General features: G+C 39.5%; 1 protein-coding gene across 8 annotated transcripts in view; it reads right to left on the reverse strand.

The window, feature by feature from the left end:
- Positions 1 to 24,458, reverse strand: part of LOC134351033 (microtubule-associated protein 4-like) — a 317,873-nt gene that overhangs the window by 11,887 nt on the left and 281,528 nt on the right. For 7 of the 8 annotated variants that reach the window (XM_063057031.1, XM_063057058.1, XM_063057050.1 and 4 more), the window contains 3 exons: positions 23,384 to 23,506; positions 12,643 to 12,735; positions 4,939 to 5,020 (listed from right to left, as the gene is read on the reverse strand). In XM_063057031.1, the coding sequence (XP_062913101.1) occupies positions 4,939 to 5,020; positions 12,643 to 12,735; positions 23,384 to 23,506 (298 nt within the window). The remainder of the gene's footprint in view (positions 1 to 4,938; positions 5,021 to 12,642; positions 12,736 to 23,383; positions 23,507 to 24,458) is intronic. The other variant, XM_063057068.1, reaches the window with a different exon arrangement.

The following is a 24,458-nucleotide window of genomic DNA, read 5'->3' on the forward strand; positions in this document are numbered from 1 at the left end:
ATTTTGGGACTCAAGCAGAGATATTTGAAACGTCTTAGCCATGGATGAGGTGCTGCAGGATTTGAGGACAACTAATGTTGTTCTGTTGTTTAAGTAAGACTCTTAGAAAAGGCCAGGAAATTATAGGCCAGTGAGCCAGACATCAGTAGCAGTTAAGGTATTGGAAAGTATTCTAAGGGACCATGTATACAAGTAATTGGATGGACAGGCACTGATTAGGGATTGTCAACAAGGCTTTCTGTGTGCTAGGTCGTGTCCAATCAATCTTATAGAACTTTTTGAAGAAGTTACCAAGAAAGTTATTGAAAGTGAGGCAGTGGAGGTTGTCTAAATGGACTTTAGCAAGACCTTTGTCAAGGTCCTGCATGGGCAGCTGGTCAAGAAGATTTAGTCACACAGCACTGAAGATAAGGTAGTAAATTAGATTAGTCGTTGGCTTTGTGGGAGAAGCCAGAGTGGTAGTAGATGCTTGCCTTTATGACCAGAAGCCTGTGAATGGTGGTGTGCCACAGGAATTGGTGTTGGGTCCGTTATTTGTCATCTTTATCAATGATCTTGATGATGATATAGTAAACTGGATCAGCAAATATGCAGACTGGGGGTGCAGTGGATAGCAAGGAAGACTATCAAAACTTGCTGCAGGATCTGGACCAGCTGGAAAATAACAGACAGAATTTAATGCAGACAAGTGTGAGGTATTGCACTTTGGGAGGATAAACCAGGCTAGGACTTGCGTGGTGAATGATAGGGCACTGAGCAGTGTGGTAGAACAGAGGGATCTGGGAATACAGATCCATAAATCCTTAAAAGTAGTGTCACAACTGGAAAGGGTCGTAAAGAAAGCTTCTGTAGATCAGCCTTCATAAATTTAAGTGGTTAAATACAGGAGTTGGGATGTTATGTTTAAGTCATATAAGACTTGGTGAGGCCTAATTTGGAGTATTATGCAGTTTTGGTCTCCTAGCTATAGGAAAGATGCAAGTAAGAGTGAAAGAGTGAAGAGAAAATTTACAAGGATGCTGCCAGGACTTGAGGGCCTAAGTTTAGGGAAAAGTTGAATAGGTTAGGATTTTATTCTATAGAGCTCAGGTAAATGAGGGCAGATTTGATAGAGGTATGTAAAATTATGAGGGGTATAGATGGGGTAAATGCAGGTAGATTTTTTCCATTGTGGTTGTGTGAGATTAGAATTATAAGTCATGGGTTTAGGGTGAACAGTGAAATGTTTAAGGGGAACTTGTTCACTCAAGAGGGTGGTGGAAGTGTAGAACAAGCTGCCAACGGAAGTGGTGGATGTAGGTTTGATTTTAACATTCCAGAGAAATTTGGGTAAGTACCATGGATGGGAAGGGTATGGAGGGCTATGCTCCGGGTGCAGGACAATGGGACTAGGCTGATTAATGGTTCGACATTAACTAGCTGGGTCAAAGGGCTTATTTTTGTACTGTAGTATACAACAACTCTATGAATGGACCAATAATGGGCAGCTGACGGTCACATCTCAAGAATGCCAGGCAACAACCATCTCCAATGATCGAGAACTTACCCATCATCTACCCCTGACATCAGTGTCTATTGTGTCCCATGTGTCAATAATAAGGGGTCACAATTGAACAAAATCTCAAAACTGTGCCTTAAGAACACATCTGAAACTAGGTTTCCTTGGGTGAATGGCTCCAAGCCTCATTAGTCAGGAGCATTATGAAATACTTGCCGCAACGATCTCAACATTCAAGAAGCTAAGAGTCACCTCGGACCCTCTGTAACGGGTACCATCTAAATACTGCAATGCAGATACTTGCTTTAGCTGCTCAGACAGCACTCCTCAAACCCACATTCTCCATCATGGGCAACAGGCTCAAAGGACACCGCCATCTGCTGGCTCCACTACAAGCTGCACTGTGTCACCTGGAAATGCCAAGAAGTCCAACCTTGTTGCTGGGTCTGAAAATTGCTACCTGGTTGTACCTTAATCAAAAGAATTACAGCAATTCAAAGAGGTGGCTCCTCATCATCTTTTCAAGAGCTATCAGGTATGGGTGAAAATACCGAGCACTACCAGTGGCACTTAGACTAAAAGCAAAGCAACCATTATCTGCAACATCACATAGTAACAAAACCATGAGTTTTCTGTTTTATTGCTACTGGTTGAGGAAGGTACATTGGCCAGGACATCAAAATAAGGTGATATGGTACCATAATTCTCAGGAAATGCACTTCAGTTAATATTCACATTCTTCATGTCTCAAAACTTGGAATAGATGTGAACCCACAATTTGCATCCAAGATGCCAACTAATGATGCAGATAAATAATTAATTGTTCACAAAATATAAGCAATTCCAATTTTCTATTGCGTTCTCGTTTTTTTTTTGCCAACCATTACAGGAATGAGCTGGTACACCTATTATTCTTAGTTACAATGGACCAGGGATCACAGAAGAGAGGTAATTAGGAATTCTGTGCCTGGGAGCTAATCAACATGCAAGCAAGTGGGCATGAATATCATAATGTATTATATACCACAGACAAATATCAGGCTGATGTTGGTCTCACTTGCCATGAGACACTGGAAGACCCTGATGAAGCAGAACAAAATTGTAAACTCAAGGAAACAGACATTAAGCATGGGCCATTTATTTCAGTGGCTCAGGTATATGTTAAGACCACAAGACATTGGAGCAGAATTAGGCCATTTGGCCCATCGAGTCTGCTCCACCATTTCATCATAGCTGATCCATTTTTCCCTCTCAGCCCCAGTCTCCTGCCTTCTCCTCATATCCCTTCATGCCCTGACCACTCAAGAATCTATCAACCTCTGCCTTAAATATACATACAGATATGGCCTCCACAGCTGCCTGTAGCAACAAATTCCACAGATTCACCACTCTTGCTAAAGAAATTTCTCATCTCCATTCTAAAAAGACGTCCTTCTTTTCTGAGGCTGTATCCTCTGGTCTTGGACTCTCCCACCATAGGAAATATCCTCTCCACATCCATTTTATCAAAGCCATTCACCATGTTTCAATGAGGTCACACCTCATTCTTATGAATTCCAGTGAATACAAGTCCAGAGCCATCAAATGCTCTTCACATGACAAGCCATTCAAACCCAGAATCATTTTTATGAACCTCATTTGAACCCTCTCCAATTTCAGCCTTTCTAAGATCAAAACTGCTCACAATATTACAAGCAAGGCCTCACCAGTGCTTTATAAAGTCTCAACATTATATCCTTGCTTTTATATTTTAGTTCTCTTGAAATGAATGCTAACATTGCATTTACTTCCATCATCAAAGACTCAACCTGCAAATAAACCTGTAGAGAATCCTGCACAAGAACTCCCAAGTACCTTTGCACTTCAGATTTTTTATTTTCTCTCCAATTAGGAAATAGTCAACCCTTTCATTTCTTCTAAGTGCATGACCATATACTTCCCGACACTGTATTCCACCTGCCACTTTTTTTTCGCCCTTTCTCCTAATCTGTCTAAGGCCTTCTGTAGCCTCTCTACTTCCTAAAAACTACAGGCCCCTCCACAGATCTTCATATTGTCTGCAAACTTTGCAACAAAGCCATTAATTCCGTTGTCCAAATCAGTGACATATAAGGTAGAAAGAATTGGACCCAACACAGACACCTGTGAAACACCAGTAGTCACTGGCAGCCAACTAAAAAAGGCTCCCTTTATTCCCACTCTTTGCATCCTGCCAATCAGCCACTGGTTTATCCATGCTAGAATCTTTCCCATAATACCATGAGCTCGTACCTTGTCATGAAGCCTCATGTGTGGCATCTTGTGAAAGGCCTTCTGAAAATTCAAATACACAACATAAACTGATTCTCCTTTGTCTATCCTGCTTGTTATTTCTTCCAAAAATACTAACAGATTTTTCAGGAAAGGTTTTCCCCTGTGGAAACCATGCTGACTAGGGTCTATTTTATCATGTACCTCCAAGTACCCCGAAATCACATCCTTAACAATCGACTCCAACATCTTCCCAACCACTGAGGTCAGACTAACCGGCCTATGGGTTTTCTTTCTTCTGCCTCTCTCCCTTCTTGAAGAGTGGAGTGACATTTGCAATTTTCCAGTCTTCCAGAACCATTCCAGAATCTAGTGAATCTTGAAGCATCATTACTAATGCCTCCATAATCTCTTCAGCCACCTCTTTCAGAACCCTGGGGTGCACACCATCTGGTCCAGGTAACTTTTCTACCTTCACACCATTCAGTTTCCCAAGGACCTTCTCCCTAGTAATCATAACTTCACACACTTCATGTGCCTGACACCTGGAACTTCCACCATACTGCTTATGTCTTCCACAGTGAAGACTGATGCAAGATACTTATTCATTTCATCCACCATTTCCTTGTCCCCCATTACTACCTCTCCAGCATCATTTTCCAGCAGTCTGATATCCACTCTCACCTTTTACACTTCATATATCTCAAGAAATTTTTGGTATCCTCTTCAATATTACTGGCTAGCTTACTTTTGTACTCCATCTTTTCCTTCTCAATGAGTTTAAGTGTCTTCTGTTGGTACTTAAAAGCTTCTTAATCCCTTAACTTCTCACTAATTTTTCCTCTATTATATGCCCTCTCTTTGGCTTTTATATTGGCTTTGACTTCTCTTGGTAGCCACGGTTGTGTCATCTTTCCTTCAGAATAGTTCTTCCTCCTTGGGATGTAAAAACCCTGTGCCTGTTAAAGATCCTACAGCTTTTCAAAGATGACCAGAGAGTTCACTGCTTTGACCAGCATTTCTTCCACAGCTGTGCTCACAACAGCATATCAAAAAAACTCATTATCACACTACAATGTAATTTTCTTACGATTTATAAGAAAATAATATTATTTTCTTATGACTAAAGCTAACACAAGCTTTAATTTTCAACATTTAAGTTTAGGTTATTTTGAATTTACCAGTAGTACCTGCTTTATGTTTCAGATTGGTCTTGGATCCACACTTTGATGAGACACGGCTCACATCAACTTTTGCTTTTGGAATTTGTACCTGCAATTTTAAAAGTTGAAAAAAAAGATTTCATTGTTTCAGTACCTTTAAGGTAAAGAAGAAATAAGAAACATAGAAACATAGAAAACCTACAACACAAAACAGGCCCTTTGGCCCACAATGTTGTGCTGAACATGTACTTACTTTAGAAATTACCTAGGGTTACCCATAGCCCTCCATTTTTCTAAGCTCCATGTACCTATCCAGGAGTCTCTTAAAAGATCCTATCGTATTCGCCTCCACCACCGTCGCCAGCAGCCCATTCCACACACTCACCACTCTCTGCGTAAAAAACTTAGCCCTGAAATCTCCTCTGTACCTACTTCCGAGCACCTTAAAACTGTGCCCTCTCGTGATAACCATTTCAGCCCTGGGAAAAAGCCTCTGACTATCCACACGATCAATGCCTCTCATCATCTTACACACCTCTATCAGGTCACCTCTCATCCTCCGTCGCTCCAAGGAGAAAAGGCCAAGTTCACTCAACCTATTCTCGTAAGGCATGCTCCCCAATCCAGGCAACATCCTTGTAAATCTCCTCTGTACCCTTTCTATAGTTTCCACATCCTTCCACTAGTGAGGTGACCAGAACTGAGCACAGTACTGCAAGTGGGGTCTGACCAGGGTCCTTTACAACTGTAACCTTATCTCTCAGCTCTTAAACTCAATCCCACGATTGATGAAGGCCATTGCACCATATGCCGCCTTAACCACAGAGTTAACCTGCGCAGCAGCTTTGAGTGTCCTATGGCCTCGGACCCCAAGATCCCTCTGATTCTCTACACTGCCAAGAGTCTTATCCTTAATACTACATTCTGCCATATTTGACCTACCAAAATGAACCACCTCACACTTATCTGGGTTGAACTCCACCTGCCACTTCTCAGCCCGGTTTTGCATCCTATCAATGTCTTGCTGTAACCTCTGACAGCCCTCCACACTATCCTCAACACCCCCAACCTTTGTGTCATCAGCAAATTTACTAACCCATCCCTCCACTTCCTCATCCAGGTCATTTATAAAAATCACGAAGAGAAGGGGTCCCAGAGCAGATCCCTGAGGCACACCGACCTCCATGCAGAATATGACTGTCTACAACCACTCTTTGCCTTCTGTGGGCAAGCCAGTTCTGGATCCACAAAGCAAGGTCCCCTTGGATCCCATGCCTCCCTACTTTCTTAATAAGCTTCGCATGGGGTACCTTGCAAACGTATCCACAACACGCGCTTTATTAAGGTATACGAAATATTATATTGCTTAAAATGAAAATCCAGATTTCTAATTAGACCAGTTAATTAGGTTTAAGAGGCCCATGTACGATGAGACCCATGAGGAGCATAGATGTTATATATTATATACATACTCACATAATTGTAAGTTATTCAAAACTTAATAAAGAGAAGATAAAGGATCAAGGATTAAGTTTATTCATCATATACTTTTATATGTATTTGGAATTTGCTGTGATGTGTTGGCGTGACATGCAACAAAAACATTCCACAAGTCTAAAGAATAAAGAAATATATAAAAGTAAGTTAGAGGTTAAAGTGCGGATATGCAGTAAGTATAACAGACTGACATTCATTAACAAGCACAATAGTCTAGTGATGATGTTACTGGACCAATGGCCTATTAAGGCTTGATTTAAATTTCACCATTTGGAACAGAATCAGACCAATGCAGTTGACTGAATTACTCCCTGGGCAAGTATACTATTTAGTTGCATCAGACAGGAAAAATGTCAAGTGCCATGTCAAGAAAACTAGGGACAGGCAATAAATGTGGAACTTGCCTCAGGAACACACCCCGAGAATGAATAAGAGCGAGGGATGGGCGAAGTGTTAAGCGCACACAATACACCAAAATTAATCCTTACCAACATCTTATACAACTTCAACATAACATCCCAATCGCATATGCAATACCTTAATTTATGATGACAAATATGCATAAGCTCTATTTATGACCCCCATCTACTTGTGTCACCATGTTCAAGGAATTATGGACCTGTATTCTCAGATCCCTTTTTTCTACTGGACTCCTCAGTGCTCTACTGTTCACAGCATAAGTCCTACCCTGGCTTATTCTTCCAAAGTGCAACTCTTCACACGTGTCTGCATGAAATTCCATCTGCCGTTTTTCAGCCCATTTTTCCAGCTGGTCCAGATCCCGCTGGAAGCTTTGATAGCCTTTCTTGCTGTTAACTCTGCCCCCACTCTTGCTGATCCAGTTTACTACATCATCATCCAGATCGTTGATATAGTTAACAAACAACAACAGGCCCAGTACCAATCCCTGCTGCACACCATGAGTCACTGGCTTCCAGTCAGCGATGGAACCATCTACAAAGCCTCTGGCTTCTTCACAAAGCCAAGGTTTAATCCAGTTTATTACCTCATCCTGACTGTCAAGCAATTGAACCTTCTTGATCATGCTCCCATAAGGGACCTTGTCAAAGGCCTTTCTAAATTCCATGTAAACAACATCCACTGCCCTGCGTTCATTAACTTTCCTGGTAACTTCCTTGAAAAATTCTGCACAAAGCCATGTTAACTATCCTTAATCAGTCCCTGTCTATCCAAATACTTATAAATCTAGCCCTTCCAATAACCTGCTTACTACTAATGTCAGGCTCTCTGGCCTATCATTTCCTAGCTTAATTTTAGAGCCGTTCTGGAACAATAGAACATTAGCTATCCTCCAATCCTCTGGCTCCTCACCTGTTACCAAGGAGGATGTTTTAATTATCTCTACTAGGGCTGCTGCAATTTCTGCAATAGTCTCCCATAAGGTATAAGGAAAGACCTTGTCAGGGTTTGGGTATTTATCCACCCTAATTTGTCTCAAGACAGCAGACACCTTCTCCTCTATAATCCATATGCAGTCCATGACCTCAGTGCTACTTTGCCTCACTTCTATAGACTGTGTCTTTCTCCTGAATAAATACATATGCAAAAAAAAATTTTAAATGTCCCCCATCTCTTTCGGCCCCAAGCTTAGATGTCCACTCTGGTCTTCCAGAGGACCAATTTTATACCTCACTATCCTTTTGTTCTTAATATATCTGCAAAAGCCCTTGGGATTCTCCTTCACCTTGTCTGCAAGAGTAACCTCATGCCTCCTTTCAGCCCTCCTGATTTCCTTCTTTCATGTTCTCTTGAATTTCTTATACTCAAGTACCTCATTTGTTCTCACCTGCTCTGTACTTCCTTCTTCTTAACCAGTTTCTCAATATCTCTTGAAAACCAAGATTCCCTAACTAAACCTGTTGTCCTTATTTTCTTACTCTGACAGGAACATACAAATTTGGTCCTCTCAAAATTTCACTTTTTAAGGCTTCCCACTTACCACATACACTTTTGCCAGAAAACAGACTGTCCCAATTCACATTTGCCAGATCCTTTCTGATACCATCAAAATTGGCCTTTCTCCAGCTTAAAATTTCAACCCAAGAACAAAACCTATCCTTCTACATAATTAAATTGAAAATAATGGCATTATGATCATCAGATGCAAAGTGTTCCCCTACATAAACTTCTGTCACCTGCCCTCATTGCCTAAAAGGAGATACAGTATCCCAATCTCACTTTTGGGACCTCTATATATTGATTAAGGAATCTTTAATGAACAAATTTGACACATATCACCTGCTATCACAACCTTATGCTTCTTGCAGAGTCTGCAATCTTTCTACAAATGTGTTCCTGTAATTCCTGCTGACTACTGAGTCATCAATAATATAATCCCATTAGCATGGTCATCCCTTTCTTATTCCTCAGTTCCACACATATAGCCTTAGTAGACAAGCTCCCCAGTTTGCCCTGCCTGAGGTCTGTCATGACTATTTTCCTGATTAGCAATGCCACTCCTTCCCCTTTAATCTCTCTCAATATATCACAGCCAAGACAACGGGACCCCAGAACACTGAGCTGTCATTCCTGCCCATCCCCTGCAACCAAGTCTCACCAATGGGTACAATGTCATAATTCCATGTTCTGATCCCTGTCCTTAGCTCATCCACCTTTTTTACAATACTCTTTGGATTGAAATATACCCAAGTCAGAACATTAGACCCAACATGCTCAACCTTTTGATTCCTGACTTTGTCTATCAGCTTAACAACATCCTTCTCTAGAATGACTCCTCTATCTGCTCCAGCTCTCTGGCTCCCATCCCCCTGCCACTTTAGTTTAAACTCTGCCCCCAAGCAGCACTAGCAAACTTTCCCTTAAGGATATTATCCTAGCAACATCCTTGTAAATTTTCTTTGTATTCTTTCAAGCTTATTGATATAATGTAAGTAGGTGACCAGAACTGCACACAATACCCCAAATTCGGCCTCAGTGCCTTCTCCAACTTTAACATAACATTCCAGCTCCATACTCCATAACCTAATCTATGAAGGCCAATGTGTCACAAGCTCTCTCTACCAACCCCATCTACCTGTGTTGCCACTTTCATGGAGTGATGGATTTGTATTACCAGATCCCTTGGTCTACACAGCATACCTCTGTGCCCTACCACCTACCCAAAATGTCGACTGTATTCTTTTCCTAGATGCTGCCTGGCCTGCTGAGTTCCTCCAGCACTTTGTATGTGTTGCTCGGATTTCCAGCATCTGCAGATTTTCTCTTGACAGTGTAAGTCTTTCCCTAAACACAAAATACTCTGCAGATGCTGGGGTCAAAGCAACACTCACAACACGCTGGAGGAACTCAGCAGGTTGGGCAGCATCCGTGGAAACGATAGTCAATGTTTTGGAAGGGTTTTGGCCTGAAACGTTGACTGATCATTTCCATGGATGCTGCCTGACCTGCTGAGTTCCTCCAGCGTGTTGTGAGTAAGTCTTACCCTGATTTGTAATCCCAAAGTGCAATACTTCAGACTTTTCTGCTTTAAATTCAATCTGCCATTTTCGACCCAATTTCCCAGCTGGTGCAGATTACTTTGCAAGCTTTGATAGGCTTTCTTGATGCCCAATAGCTGTCATCCAGAAATTTGCTGATCTAGTTCACCATATTATCATCTAAATCATTAGCATAAATGATAAACAATAACGGACCCAGCACCAATCCCTGGGGCACACCACTAGTCACTGGCCTCCAATCAGAGAGAAAACCATCTCCTAACAACTCTCTGACTTCTCCCATTAAGCCAATGTTGAATCTAATTGATTACTATGATCCTGAATGCCAAATGTCTTAAGCTTCTGGAGCAGGCTCTCATGTGGGACTCTGCGAAAGCCCACGTCAACAATGCCAATCCAGAACCTTTCCTTCATCAACCTTCTTTATAACCTCTTCTAGTTGATAACAGTTTTGGTAATCTGTAAGACTGATTAGACATGACCTGCCATGCACAAAGTCTCGTTGACTCTCTATTCAGGAGTATGTTCAACTTTTATATAGTATAGTTATAATATATTTCAGAAAATTCAGTGTTTGCCTAAATAATCTACTTTCTGATCTGACCCTTGAATAGAATTAAAAGTAATTACACTAGCTACACAGATTTACCAAGTGCAATTTGAAATATGTGACTAGATAGAAAGGAACACAGGATATTCACTTTCACAATCAGGATATCTAATTAATTGAGTGTATTTCAACAATGACCGGTCATGACGTGGGCATATTCGTTCTTATTGTGCAGTATTCCACTGCAATGCACTGCTTCAGTCTGTTCAATTGACTGGCACTTCAAAAGATATTCACAATAAGGAAAAAAGTTGGCAGATTCCCTTTCCTCATGGATATTGATAGGTTGCAAATATCTAGCATGCAATTCAATTTCAAATTGCTTAAACTTGACCCCTAGGGTGCCAGAACTTCCACCAAAGCCACTACACCATTATAATCCAGGCAACAGAACCATTTCATTAAACTAATTTCTCTGTTTGCCCGGATATTTCCTCTTCCCTCTCCTGAAGACTGACAAACAAAGGAGTTGGCAACCATAATGCAAGATACTTTTCAATATCACACTATTCACAGAATGAACTACAATAAGCATCATTTTTTGCTATGAGGGATCTTAGTTAATGCCAGTCCAATCCACTTGTACACAAGCTCTCAGCAAGAGTTGATTGGGCAGTGAGTAGCACTGGAAATGTAGTGAAAAGTTGTACTCAATATTGATAACCTAAGATCAGTCTTCACAACACAAATGAGGCATCAAATCAGAGACACTGCTCGGTATTTGTTTTTAAACATGGTGCTGTCCTGTTGGAAATACAACATGAACCACATGCAAAGCAGTGCACCAAGAGTAAATTATTTGTAGTGAACACATTAAAAGACAGCTGTAAGATTTAAGAGAGTATATTCCCAGCAGCCATACATTACTTTCTTCTGCACCACCACGTGTAGCAGCCGAAACAGGAAATTTTCTGTCACTAGTATTAAAGTAGAATCCAAATCATTGTCCTACTGGGATATTTTGACCTGTCTATTGTGGACCACCAGTGGCCTCTATGAATGTAAATCTATTTCTCCTTAATTTATCAGAGTCAGAATTACTATCACAAACATATGCTGTGAAATTTGTTAATTTAGCTGCAGCAGTACTATGCAATATATGATAAATATTGAAAAATAAATAAATAAACCACTGTAAGTATATATGTATATTAAATAGTTAAATTAAAAATAGTGCAAAAACAGAAAAAAGATTGAGGTAGTGTTCATGGGTTCAATGTCCATTTAGAAAGCAGGTGGTGGAGGGGAAGAAACCGTTCTTGAATTGCGGAGTGTGCACCTTCAGGCTTCTGTACCTCCTTCCTGATGGTCACAATAAGAGGGCATGTCCTTGTGATGAGGGTCCTTAATAATGGACGCTGCCTTTCTGAGGCATTGACTAGTACCCATAATGGAGATGATTAATTTTACAATGTTCTGTAGCATCTTTCGAAACTGTGCAGTAGCGCCCCCCCCCCCACCACACCCCTCTCCCATACCAGTCAGCAATACAGCCTGTCAGAATACTCTCCGTGGTACATTTATAAAAGTTTGAATGTTTTAAATGACAAACCAAATCTCCTTAAATTCCTGATGAAATATCTTTTCATAGAATCTTACAATGAGATGACTCAACCTAGTCGATCTATGGTGGCTCTCTGAAAGAGTGAACCACTTAATCCATTCACCTATACTATTCTTACATTCCTGAAAACAACTTGCCAATGAAGCTACAACAAAATGAACAATTCTTGTCTACCTTCCAGGCCATTAAATAAACAAATAAGAAATAGCAAGTTTTGTGAGTTTATTCACTAGGTTCAAGGCATGTACGTGGCAATTAGGCCGTGGCTGGGATTCACAGTTTGTACAAAAAGTCAGATTTTTATACTGTGCCCATCAGAATTGTGGAATAACAACCCTTGCGTTTCAAATATGCAGACCATCAAAAAGGTGCAATTGGATTTGTACAAATATTAAGACGAGGAACTGGAGGTCTCAAATCCATCACTGGGAGTGACTGTAATGGCACATAAATTGCTACACATTATTTGGTATGCTTCTTGTAAGTGCCACAAATTCTCACATTACAAGTAGATTAAATAAGCTTCATGCTAGCAATGCACAAAAAACTAATGTAAAGAGAATCCAAAAGCCAATACTCACATTGCCACCGCCAGGAACATGCTTAATGTTATCCTTGGAACCACACTTGGACTGCACATGACTGTAATCAACTTTTTTGTTCACAATCTGAACCTAAGACACATTGGACAAATCAATTCTAGATCATTTCCTGTTTTAGTAAATAATTTCAAGGCACTGCTGTGCCTTTCCTGCTATACAGTACATCTCACAAAGAGTTCAAGATTAATATCATCAAGAGAAGAAAAAAAATCAATTAAGTAGTAGATCAACCGCATTCACGATGTATTGCACAATGACAAACACATTTGGGGAAAAACATCTAACATAAAGGAAAGAGCTAAATGGAAATAACTGTACATTACTGCACCATTAGTTTCTTCAATATGTAATCCCTTGTTTGCCATCACCCTCCAGGTTTAGGTTTACAGATGCTCTCCCTAGCTCACATTTAAGATTCCCTTTCAATGGTCTAGGTTTAGGAGTGCCTTTTCTGGCTGTGTTGCGATGTGGACTCCTCCTTTTCTTGACAAGATTCAGAGCAAAAAGATATGAAAACTGCTGAAAGGCAATATGAACATAGTATTGTTTTTGTGAAGAAATTCTCATCTCTTTTAACTATGATGTTTTTAGAGTAAAAGATCTGGTTAAGGTCATTTGCATACTTTTGTTAGCCCAAAGTAAGTGTCAGGATTGAAGTTAGATACCCAATTTCTAATTCTGTTCAGCAAAAGGGTAACCCTATATATTGTGAAATAGCAAAAAAAATCTCACTGAGAAAAGAGCCCAAACAGAGTCAAGATAGGGACAAAGACGCTGTGAATAGAAAAACAAAGGAGTGTCAAACAACTATAAGCATTCCCTTGTCCTTTTGGAGAACACAGCAATGATGGAGATGCCTCAATTTTGGTGAAGAAAAATACATGTTCATTTATCTGGCCAGGCAGCATCTATAGGAAGTAGTACAGTCAACTTTTCGGGTTGAGACCCTTCGTCAGGACTAACGGAAAAAAGAGATAGTAAGGGATTTGAAAGTGGGAGGGGGAGGGGGAGACCCGAAATGATAGGAGAAGACAGGAGGGAGAGGGATGAAGCCAAGAGCTGGGAAGTTGATTGGCAAAAGGGATACAAGGCTGGAGAAGGGGGAGTATCATGGGACGGAAGGCCTTGGAAGAAAGAAAGGGGGAGGGGAGCACCAGAAGAAGATGAAGAACAGGCAAAGAGTTATTGTGAGAGGGAAGGAGGGAAAAAAAATAATAATAATAAATAGTAAATTAGGGATGGGGTAAGAAGGGGAGGAGGGGGGTTAACGGAAGTTAGAGAAATCAATGTTCATGCCATCAGGTTGGAGGCTACCCAGATGGAATATAAGGTGTTGTTCCTCCAACCTAAGTGGGCTTCATCTCAACAGCAGAGGAGGCCATGGATTGACATATCGGAATGCGAATGGGACGTGGAATTAACATGTGTGGCCACACATTTTAATTCCACGTCTGTCCACCAGAGGAAGTAGGATCTCCCATTGGCCACACGTCAACTGTACTTCTTCCTATAGATGCTGCCTGGCCTGCTGCGTTCCACCAGCATTTTGTGTGTGTTGCTTGAATTTCCAGCATCTGCAGATTTTCTCATGTTTATGTTCATTTACCTACTTTGATAGATCAAGAATGTCATGGGATCCTTGATTAGGATCAAATCCAAAGTAAATTTGTTATCAAAATCATATACATTTCCATGTACTACCTTGAGATTTATTTTCTTGGAGACATTTACAGGAAAAAAATGCAATAGAATTTATGAAAAACTATACAAAAACTAAGACTGACAAATAACCAATGTTCAAAACACAAACTATACAAATGAAAAAATAATACTGAGAAAATGAGTTGTAAAGAAGTTTTGAAAGCGAGTTGGTAGGTTGTGGAATCAGTTCAAAGTAGTGGTGATTGAAGTTATTCACACTGGTTCAGGACCCTGATGGTTCTGGGTAGTAACTGGTCCTGAACCTGGTGTTGTGTAACCTACCTCTCCAGAGACACTGGCTGATATATTGGTCTTTCTAGTTTTTTGGTTTTAGGTTCAATAACAGTTTTGATCTGCACATTCCTTTAATTTATTTTCTTTCTCTAATTATCCTCATAAATCTATTAACAAGACATAAGTATGGATTCAGTTCAGTAACCCCAGTCGCACCCTACCAGATAAATATTATTTATTTCATCACTCCCCCAACGTTCTATGTAACACAATATTCATTTCTCATATCCCCAGTTCCAATGGAAGGATTGTTAATCCAAAACCATAACTGTTTTGATTCCTACATACAATGCCTATAGAAAGTATTCACCCCCTTGGAAGTTTTCATGTTTTATTGTTTCCCAATATTGAATCACAGTGGATTTAATTTTTTTTTGTTGATACTGATGAACAGAAAAGGACTCTTCCTTGTCAAAGTGAAAACAGATCTCTACAAAGTGATCTAAAATCAATTACAAGTATAAAACACAAAATAATTGACTGCTTAAGTTTTCACACCCTTTAACACGACACACCAAATCATCACTGGGTGCAGCCAACTAGTATTAGAAGTCACGTGATTAGTTAAATGAAGATCACCTCCACATCTCCAGGTGGAGAGTCAAGGTGTTTCAACTAATTGTAGTAAAAATACACCTGTATCTGGAAAGTCCAACTGCTGATGAGTCAGTATCCTGACAAAAACTATACCATGAAGACAAAAGAACACTCTAAGCAACTCGGCAAAAAGGTTATTGAAATACACAAGTCAGGAGATGGATACTAAAAAATTTCCAAGTCACTGAATATCCCTTGGAGTACAGTTAAGTCAATAATCAAGAAATGGAAAGAATATGGCACAGCTTTAAAACTGTTTAGAGCAGGCAGTCCTCAAAAACTGAATAACCGTGCAAAAAGGGGACTAGTGAGAGAGGTCACCAAGAAACCTATGACAACTCTGGAGGAGTTACAAGCTTCAGTGGCTGAGATAGGAGAGACTGTGCATACAATAATGGTTGCCTGGATGCTTCACCAGTCACTGCTTAATGGGAGAGTGGCAGAGAGAAAGGTACTGTTGAAAAAAAAACTCACATGAAATCTCGGCTAGAGTTTGCCAGAAGGTACGTGGGAGACCCTGAGGTCACCTGGAAGAAGATCCTGTGGTCTGATGAAACCAAAATTGAGCTTTCTGTTCATCAGGTTAAACGTTATGTTTGGCGTATGCCAAACACAGCACATCATCAAAAGTATACCATCCCTACCATGAAGCATGGTAGTGGCTGCATCATAAACCCAAAGCTACACGGGAATGGCTTAAAAACAACAAAGTAATGTCCTTGAATGCCCAAATCAGTGTCCAGACCTCAATCCAATTGAGAATTTGTGGCTGGACTTGATAAGGGTTGTTCACTCACGATCCCCATGCAATCTGACAAAGCCCGAGCAGTTTTGTAAAGAATGGGGAAAAACTGCAAAGCTGATAGAAACCTACCCACACAGACTCAAGGCTGTAATTGCCATCAAAGTTGCATCTAGTAAATACTGACTTGACATGATTGGATAAATATTCACCCAATTATTTTGTATTTAATAATTGTAATAAATTGAGACCAATTTGTAGAAATTTGTTTTCACTTTGACACAAAAGAGTCTTTTCTGTTCATCAGTGTCAAAAAAAAACAATTAAATCCACCGTGATTCAATATTGTAAAACATTAAAACATGAAAACTTCCAAGGGCAGTGAATATTTTTTATAGGCACTGTATACTGTCTAGCATGCTGAATGTCTTCAACATTTTCTGAGTTCACTTTTCTTGAATTTGGTCACTGTTTTGGAGGAATTGGCAACTTTAGATCAAAACAGAACTTTAGGGGAAAAACTCCGCATCTATGAAGATAGTTTTAGGATGAACAACTTTTGTCTGATTAATAACTTTTCATCGGAACTGATGACAGATTCAGATGAAAGGTAAACACAGAACAGCCCTGTTCTGATACAACTTACAGCCTAATCATTAGACCATAGATATGGAAGTAGAATTAGGCCATTTGCCCAATTGAGGAAAAACAGATCAGCTATGATGAAATGGTGGTATAGTTTTTCCTCTCAGCCCCAATCTCCTGCCTTCTCCCCATATCCCTTCATGCCCTGGCCAAACATGAATCTATCAACCTCTGCCTTAAACATACATAAAGACTTGGCTTCCACAGCTGCCTGTGGTACAGATTCACCACTCTCTTGTTAAAGAAATTCTTCCTCATCTCCATTCTAAAAGGATGCCCCTCTCATCTGAGGCTCTGTCCTCTGGTCTTAGACACTCTATAGGAAACATCCTCTCCACATCCACTCTATCAAGGTCTTTCACCATTCGATAGGCATCAATTAGGTCACCTCTCATTCTTTTGAATTCCAGTGGATACAGGCCCAGAGCTATCAAATGCTCTTCATATGACCAGTCATTTAATCCTGGAGTCATTTGTGAACCTCCGTTGAACCGTCTCCAGTTTCAGCACATTCTTTTCTATGATGAGGGACCCAAAACTGCTCGCAATACTCTAAGTGAGAGCTCAAAATTACCTCCTTGCTTTTATATTCTAGTCCTCTTGAAATTAGTGCTAACATCACAATTGTTGTCCTCCCACAGACTCAACCTGCAACTTAACCTTTAGGGAATCCTGCACAAGGACTCCCAAGTCCCACTGCGCTTCAGATTTTTTCATTTTCTCTCCACTTAGAAAATAGTCAACCCTTTTATTTCTTCTACCAAAGTGCATGACCAAACACTTCCCGACACTGTATTCCACCTGCCACTTTTTTCGCCCATTCTCCTAATCTAAGTCCTTCTGTAGCCACTCTACTTCCACAAATCTACCTGCCACTCCATCTGGCTTCATATTGTCTGCAAAGTTTGCAACAAAGCCTTCAATTCCATCATCCAAATAATTGACATATAACGTAAAAAGAATCTGTCTCAACACAGACCCCTGTGGAATATCACTCGTCACTGTCAGCCAGCCAAAAAAGGCTCCCTTTATTCCTACTCTTTGCCTCCTGCCAATCACCCACTGCTTTATCCATGCTAGAATATTCCCTGTAATACCAGTAATTGTTAAGCAGCCTCATGTGTGGCACCTTGTCAAAGACCTTCTGGAAATCCAAACACACAACATACACTGATCTCCTTTGTCTATCCTGCTTGTTATTTCTTCAAAGAATTCCAACAAATTTGTCAGGCAAGATTTTCCCTTGAGGAAACCATGCTGACTACAACCTACTTTATCATGTGCCTCCAAGTACCCCTAAACCACATACTTAACAATTGACTCCAACCACTGAGATCAGACTAACAGGCCTATAATTTCCTTTCTTTTGCCTCTTTCCCTTCTTGAAGAGTGGAGTGATATTTGCAATGTTCTGGTCATCCAGAATCTAGTGATTCTTGGAAGATCAAAATATTATATTGCTTATTGCCTCCACAAACTCTTCAGCCACCTCTTTCAGAACCTTAGGGTGTACATCATCTGGTCCAGATGACTTTTCCACCTTCAGACCTTTCCGTTTACCAAGAATCTTCTCCCTGGTAATGGTAACTTCAGGCACTTCATGACTCTTGACACCTGGAACTTCCAACACACTGCTAGTGTCTTCCACAGTAAAAACTGACGAAAAATACTTATTCAGCTCGTCCACCATTTTTACCTCTCCAGCATCGGAGAGTGGGGATAACAAACTCTTAAAAATGGCAAGCATTATTGACTGGATAATTTGAAAGCTATTGGAAAGAGAATAAGTATTGATAACAACACTGGAGATGACCCACTGCTTCTCTTCAAGATCTTTTCAACCCATCTGTAAAAGTGACAGATGAATGCTTCATCTAACTGCTGAGATCAGTTCTAAGTTGCATGGGTAAAGACCGCACATAAGACATGGCGTTGGTCTGTTGGTCTTGCAATAGACTGGCTTATTAAACAAATGCTTGGAGGCAGCTGCTAAGGGAAACAGGCTTAACTTTAAATCAGTTCTTCAGTAAGACCAAGAAATTGGGGGGAAAGAAAACTTAAGACTTGAACTGAGTTATTTCAGGCGAATGTCTGATCAATATGGATTAATCCAAAGTCTTCTGAACAAGGCAGGGGACACATTTATAGAACTGACACAGACCAAAACTAGCTGAAAAGGTTTTAGCAATATCAAGTTTTAGGTTGACAATTAGGATTGTAGCAGTTATCAGGGAAGAATCAGCTGCAACTTTTTTAACTATGGGGAATAAAGTTGCTGCAGAAACTACAGGGAAAGGACTAAAAAATTTTATAATGTTAACTGGAGAAATGTAATTGATGACTATGTTTAAAAAAAGTGAACTGTGAGCTGCTCTTTTACAACAAAATAGGAAAACATATTCTTGATATTTTCACTTCAAAGCTTGGATTATCGTGAGAGATCACTCCTGGCATGATGCCACCTTTACCCTAAAAATATCTCATCTGTGCCAAATATAGATGGCAGTCAGTTCAGTGAGAAGATCTTTACAGTAGAAGGCTGCAGTGCAGCAGACGATTATAAATTCAGAGCTGAATGTTATATGAATCAATTACTATGGGAGCAGATTTCATCACTAATTCAGCCTCTGAAAGATAAGACTGCTTCTGAGGCACCATCTGGATGTTCTCTCTCCTTTCTCCTACCAACCCCTCCCTCTGCCACCTACATATACGCATTGTTGTCAAATCAGATGAATCTGTGCTAAACAGAGATGAAATAAGAGCAAGCAAGAGTATGGCAGGTCTGCCATCTTTAGTCATTCTAATACGTGACCATTGATATACAATAGACCCAACCCTATTAGTATAACATGTTAACTATATGATTCAAAAACATTTAGCAAGAAATGGTATTTTTAGAGCCTTACAGGGAGGATTTTGTTTCCTTACCACTTATTGCATTGCTTAAAAGAACAATTATTGGTAAAGAATCAAATCACAAAATTCAGCCTCTGTCACCTTTGTTTTAGCTCAGCCCAATTTATGCTTTCAGATAAAGGACTGCAGCAACTGGATCAGAGGTCATGACCATCAAAAAGTAGATGGCAAATCCTCTGATTAGTGACAATTAATCAGTGCAATTAGCACACTGTAGGGAGAGATTGGGTTTCTTCCTCTGGAATGGTGAAGGTTGAGAGGAGATCTGACAGAGGATTATACGATTATGAGAGGCAGAGATACAGTAGACATCCAGTATCTTATCCCACAGTTAAAAATGTGTACTATCAGAGGACATGCATTTACCACTAAGAAGTTCAAAGGAGATGTGTGGGCCAAGTGTTTTTTTTACTATATATGTATATACACACACACACACACACACACACACACACACACACACACACACACACACACACACACACAGTGTTGGGTGCCTGAGATGCACTGCCTGCCTGGGATGGTGGTGGAGGCAAAAGGATAGGGGAATTCAGTCATAGTCATATTTTATTGATCCTGGGAGAAATTGGTTTTCGTTACAGTTGCACCATAAATAATAAATAGCAATAGAACCATAAATATTTAAATATTTTTATTAAATAAATAAATTTAAGAGGCTATTAGGAAGGCACATTAATTTGCATAAAATGAAAGGACTTTGTGTAGGAAGAGGGATAAGTTTAGTGGGCATTTGATTACTGATTTCATTAGTTTAGCACAACAATATGGGCTGCTTTTTTGCTACACTGTTCTATGTACAATTTTGTACAAGGGACATGATGTAAGGAACAGAATTTATAGAATGGTAAAGCACAAGATGTCAATCAACCCACAGTTTGAAATAGAGGGATCTCTGCAAAAGTACTTCATTATGACACATCAAATTAACAGAACAATTTTGGGATTTCACAAAAAAAAGTAATAAAGTGAGGAGGTTATACTAAGCATAAAAAAATGCTCAATTTGGCTCAGCATTGCTATTTTCAGTTTTGGTCACCATGCTTCAGAAGAATGTAAAGGCTTTGGGGAAGCAGTAGGTTTTCTCAAATGCTTGCAGGTGTTAAGGATTAAAATGTTACAGGCAGATTGGAGAAGATGTGGCTGTTCTCCTTACAGCAGGGAAGGCCAGGAGATCTGAAAATTTCATGGACTACTTGAGCTGAGTAAATAAAGAAAAACTCTTTCAACCACCAAAAGAAATGATAATGGCAGATTAAAGGTGACCTGCACAAGATAGCAACCTACACACAGGAAAACATTGGTGCAGTCGTAGTTGGGATTTGGAATACACCAATAGAGATACAAATTCAACAATGACTTCAGGAAAGAGTTGGGGTGATAGAACTAACTGATTGTACCTTGAAAACAGAAATTAACAAACACCCAGTCTCTTCTTTCCTTTTGCAATTTGATCCAGTCCATAAAATATGCTCAGTAGCATTACAGTTCCTTTATTGTTCCTTTTATACAATCTCAAAGACAGTCTTTCTAGTAATATATTTGTCTTAATGACAACTACTACATCATCTTTCTTACTCACCCTTCCTGAATAAACTACCCTCAGAACCATTAAGCATCTGATCCTTACCTTTTCAGAGTGATGAGCAGTAAACATAGACTAAAGACCAAACGGTGATACATGAGCCAATACAGATAGGTCTTTGATGGTTGGCTTACACATGATGTGCTAAGAGACCTGTTTCTGAGCTTTTTCTCATTCTGAGCCAGTATAGACACAAAGGGGAAAATAGCATATTGTACTGCAACTTCTCTGTGACTATGTGATGAGATGGATTCATTCAGAATAGACTCGAACTCAAACCAGCGAGTTTCCAATTCTGCATGACTCAGTACTGAATTTTGCATGAGGATTATCCAATATATCATAGGTGACGTTGACACTGCTCCCAACAGGTTCAATCCATCGGTTCTATACCCCTCTCCTCATTTCCCTGCAGTGCTGCCATTTTTCTTCACTTACTCAAATGAAGGGGTTATTAACAGTGACCAATTAACCTACCAGTACATCTTTGAATGTGGGAGGAACTCAGAGAACATTTGCAGGAAAAAGTGCAAATTCCATATAAACAATATCTGTCGTCAACATCAAACCCAGGTCCTCAACACAGAAGTGCTAACTGCTGTACCACCAGGCCTCTCAAATCAACAGAAGGAATTAATACAAAACAGAAATCTCAATGTTTTAGTTGAAATCTTGTTGAATAAAAAGTCTCTGAAATGAACTTCAATTCTGTTTCGATTTCCACAGATCCTGTGAGTATTTCCCATATTTTCTGTTTTATTTCAGATTGTAGTATCTACAGTTATTCACATTTTGAAATCAGAAATCTTCATATGGAGACAGGGAAAACCGACACTTTGTATTTCTCTTATGAAAAAACATGACAAAATTATCAAGGTACATAGTCCAGAGAGGATATATCATGAGAGAAGCCCTGAGCAGAATCTTTGATTCCTACTTGATTACGGGAATGCAGTCACAAGATCGGAGGACTGCAAATTTTGTAAGCTATTCAAATAAGGAAATAGATGGACTTGGTAACCAATTTACCTATGGTGGTAAAATTACAAAGAACCATTTTCAAAGACAAAATGAATTTTTCACCAGGGAAAGATGGGTTAAAAAGTAACATTCAACACTTTTTTTTTACTAAGTAGTGCCTGACCAACTAGACTGAGTTCTTTGATGTAATAACAAGTGTTCTGATGAAGGCTGCAAATTGAAAGGTGATGGAAGTAGACTCTGGAAAAGCTTTCATAGAGCTTACGAAGAAATCTAAAATAAAACTATTAGAGTACTATTAGAAAGAAATTTGCAAGGTTATGAAGAAAAGCTGATGACAAAAATACCAACTAAATCAAAGAGTAGAAACGAATGAGAAAATAAAGAAAAAAAATCACACAGAACTATTAGAAATAAGTGATAATGCTTTGACTGAAACAGAATTGACAGTTCATGTTCTTGAAGACAGTATTGAGCTGTATTAACAGAATCATACCAAGGATGGGGCCTTATTACAAGGAAGGTCTGTGAAGTTTGAATTTTACTCTTTACAGTAGGTAAAATTGAATGGACCTGTAATAAAAAAAATTACTGCCTTTGATAAAGCACATTAGAAGAAAGCATTTCTTAAGCAAATGGGTTAGTAAGCCAAGATAATGAATTTAAAATAAATGACAAAATAGAGACCCTAACCACCCTGTGACCTAGAATGCAGTAGTTGAAAGGTGATAGAAGCACATTTTCACAAAGGTTCTGAAGACATCTGAAATAAAGCTATTTACTATTCGAAAGAAATTTGCAAAGTTCGAAGGATAAACTGAAAATAGATAATACAACTAATCAAAGAGTAGAAACAAGTATCAATGGTCTGGGTGGATTCCTTCTGAGAATAAGGACCAAAAAGACATCTACAGGCATTAGGGACAAGAAAGATGGCAGCAGTGGATGTAGGCGAGTGGCTAGGGGTAATAACATACTGCAACCAAGGGAAGAATGAAGGAAAAGAAGGAAAGCAATGTTTTCTTGAAAATCAGAAGTAAAAGTGCAAGTTGTTAAGCTTGACTGGATCCGAAGCTCCTAGAAGTAAAAGCTTAGCGCGGTAATTGATTGCATCGTTCAGTGATATAAACAATCTGCAGAAATGCTCGAAAAACGAATGAAATTGAAATGCTTACATATGTATCAACTTAAAAATGAACATAATGAAAAAATATACATATATACTGTCATCCACTCACTTTGCCATTGGTTTGTTTTTGGCTATCTTTCGTAGCTGTGGTTTTAGCTACTCGAGTCACAGTGCTGGGTTCAACTTTTCGGTTCAATCTTACTGGATCGGGTTTTTTCTCTACTGATTTAGCCTAAATAAACAACCAAAAAGGGATGGAAAAATAAACAAGTACACAGGCAAATGTAATGAGGGAGAAACTCAAGAGAGAATGTTCTGAAATTTAAAAGAAACAAATGATTAACCCAGTTTAGTCATTTAAAATACATACTAACAAAACACAATAGATCAATGTTTTAAAAATAAAGCACACTTCTTACTTCCAATATATTTGAATTCATTCTGAGTTATTTATGTACTTATATTCCAAAATATCTTCAGATTGGAAACAACTAAGTTACTTTCTGCTTGGTTTCCACATCATACCCCACCCAACCCCCACTCTCCTAAAAACCACGATATTATAGGTCAGTGAGCCTGAAGTCAGTCGTGGCTAAATTATTAAAAGTGTTTTCTAAGGGACAGAATATACTGTATATGTATTCAGATAGAGAAGGCCTGATTTGGGAAAGTAGGTCATGTCTAACCAATCTTATAGTTTTGAGGAGGTAACCAAGAAGGCTGATGAAACAATACTCATGTTCAAAAGTCATTAATGTTGTTTACATGGATTTTAGCAAAGCCCTTGACAAGAACTGTATGGGAGGCTGCTCTAGAAGGTTAAGTTGCTTGGCATTTGAGATGAGGTAGTCCACTAGATTCAACATTGGCCTAGTGGGAGAGGCCAGTGAGTAGTGGCAAATGGCTGTTTCTCCGACTTGAAGCTTGTGACTAATCGTTTGCATCAGGAATCTGTGCTGAGTCTGTGGTTGTTTACCTATATTAATGATTTAGATGATAATGTGATGAACTGAATCAGCAAATTTGCAAATGACATCAAGACAGGGGACACAGTGGACAGTGAGGAAAGCTATTAAGTCTTGCAGTGTGACCATGACCAGCTGGGAAAAAGGGCTGAAAGGTGGCAGAAGGAATTTAATGCAGAGAAGTGTGAGATGTTGCACATTGGGAGGACAAACCAGAGT

This window comes from Mobula hypostoma, chromosome 1, assembly GCF_963921235.1.
Source record: "Mobula hypostoma chromosome 1, sMobHyp1.1, whole genome shotgun sequence".
NCBI classification, from domain to species: Eukaryota; Metazoa; Chordata; class Chondrichthyes; order Myliobatiformes; family Myliobatidae; genus Mobula; species Mobula hypostoma.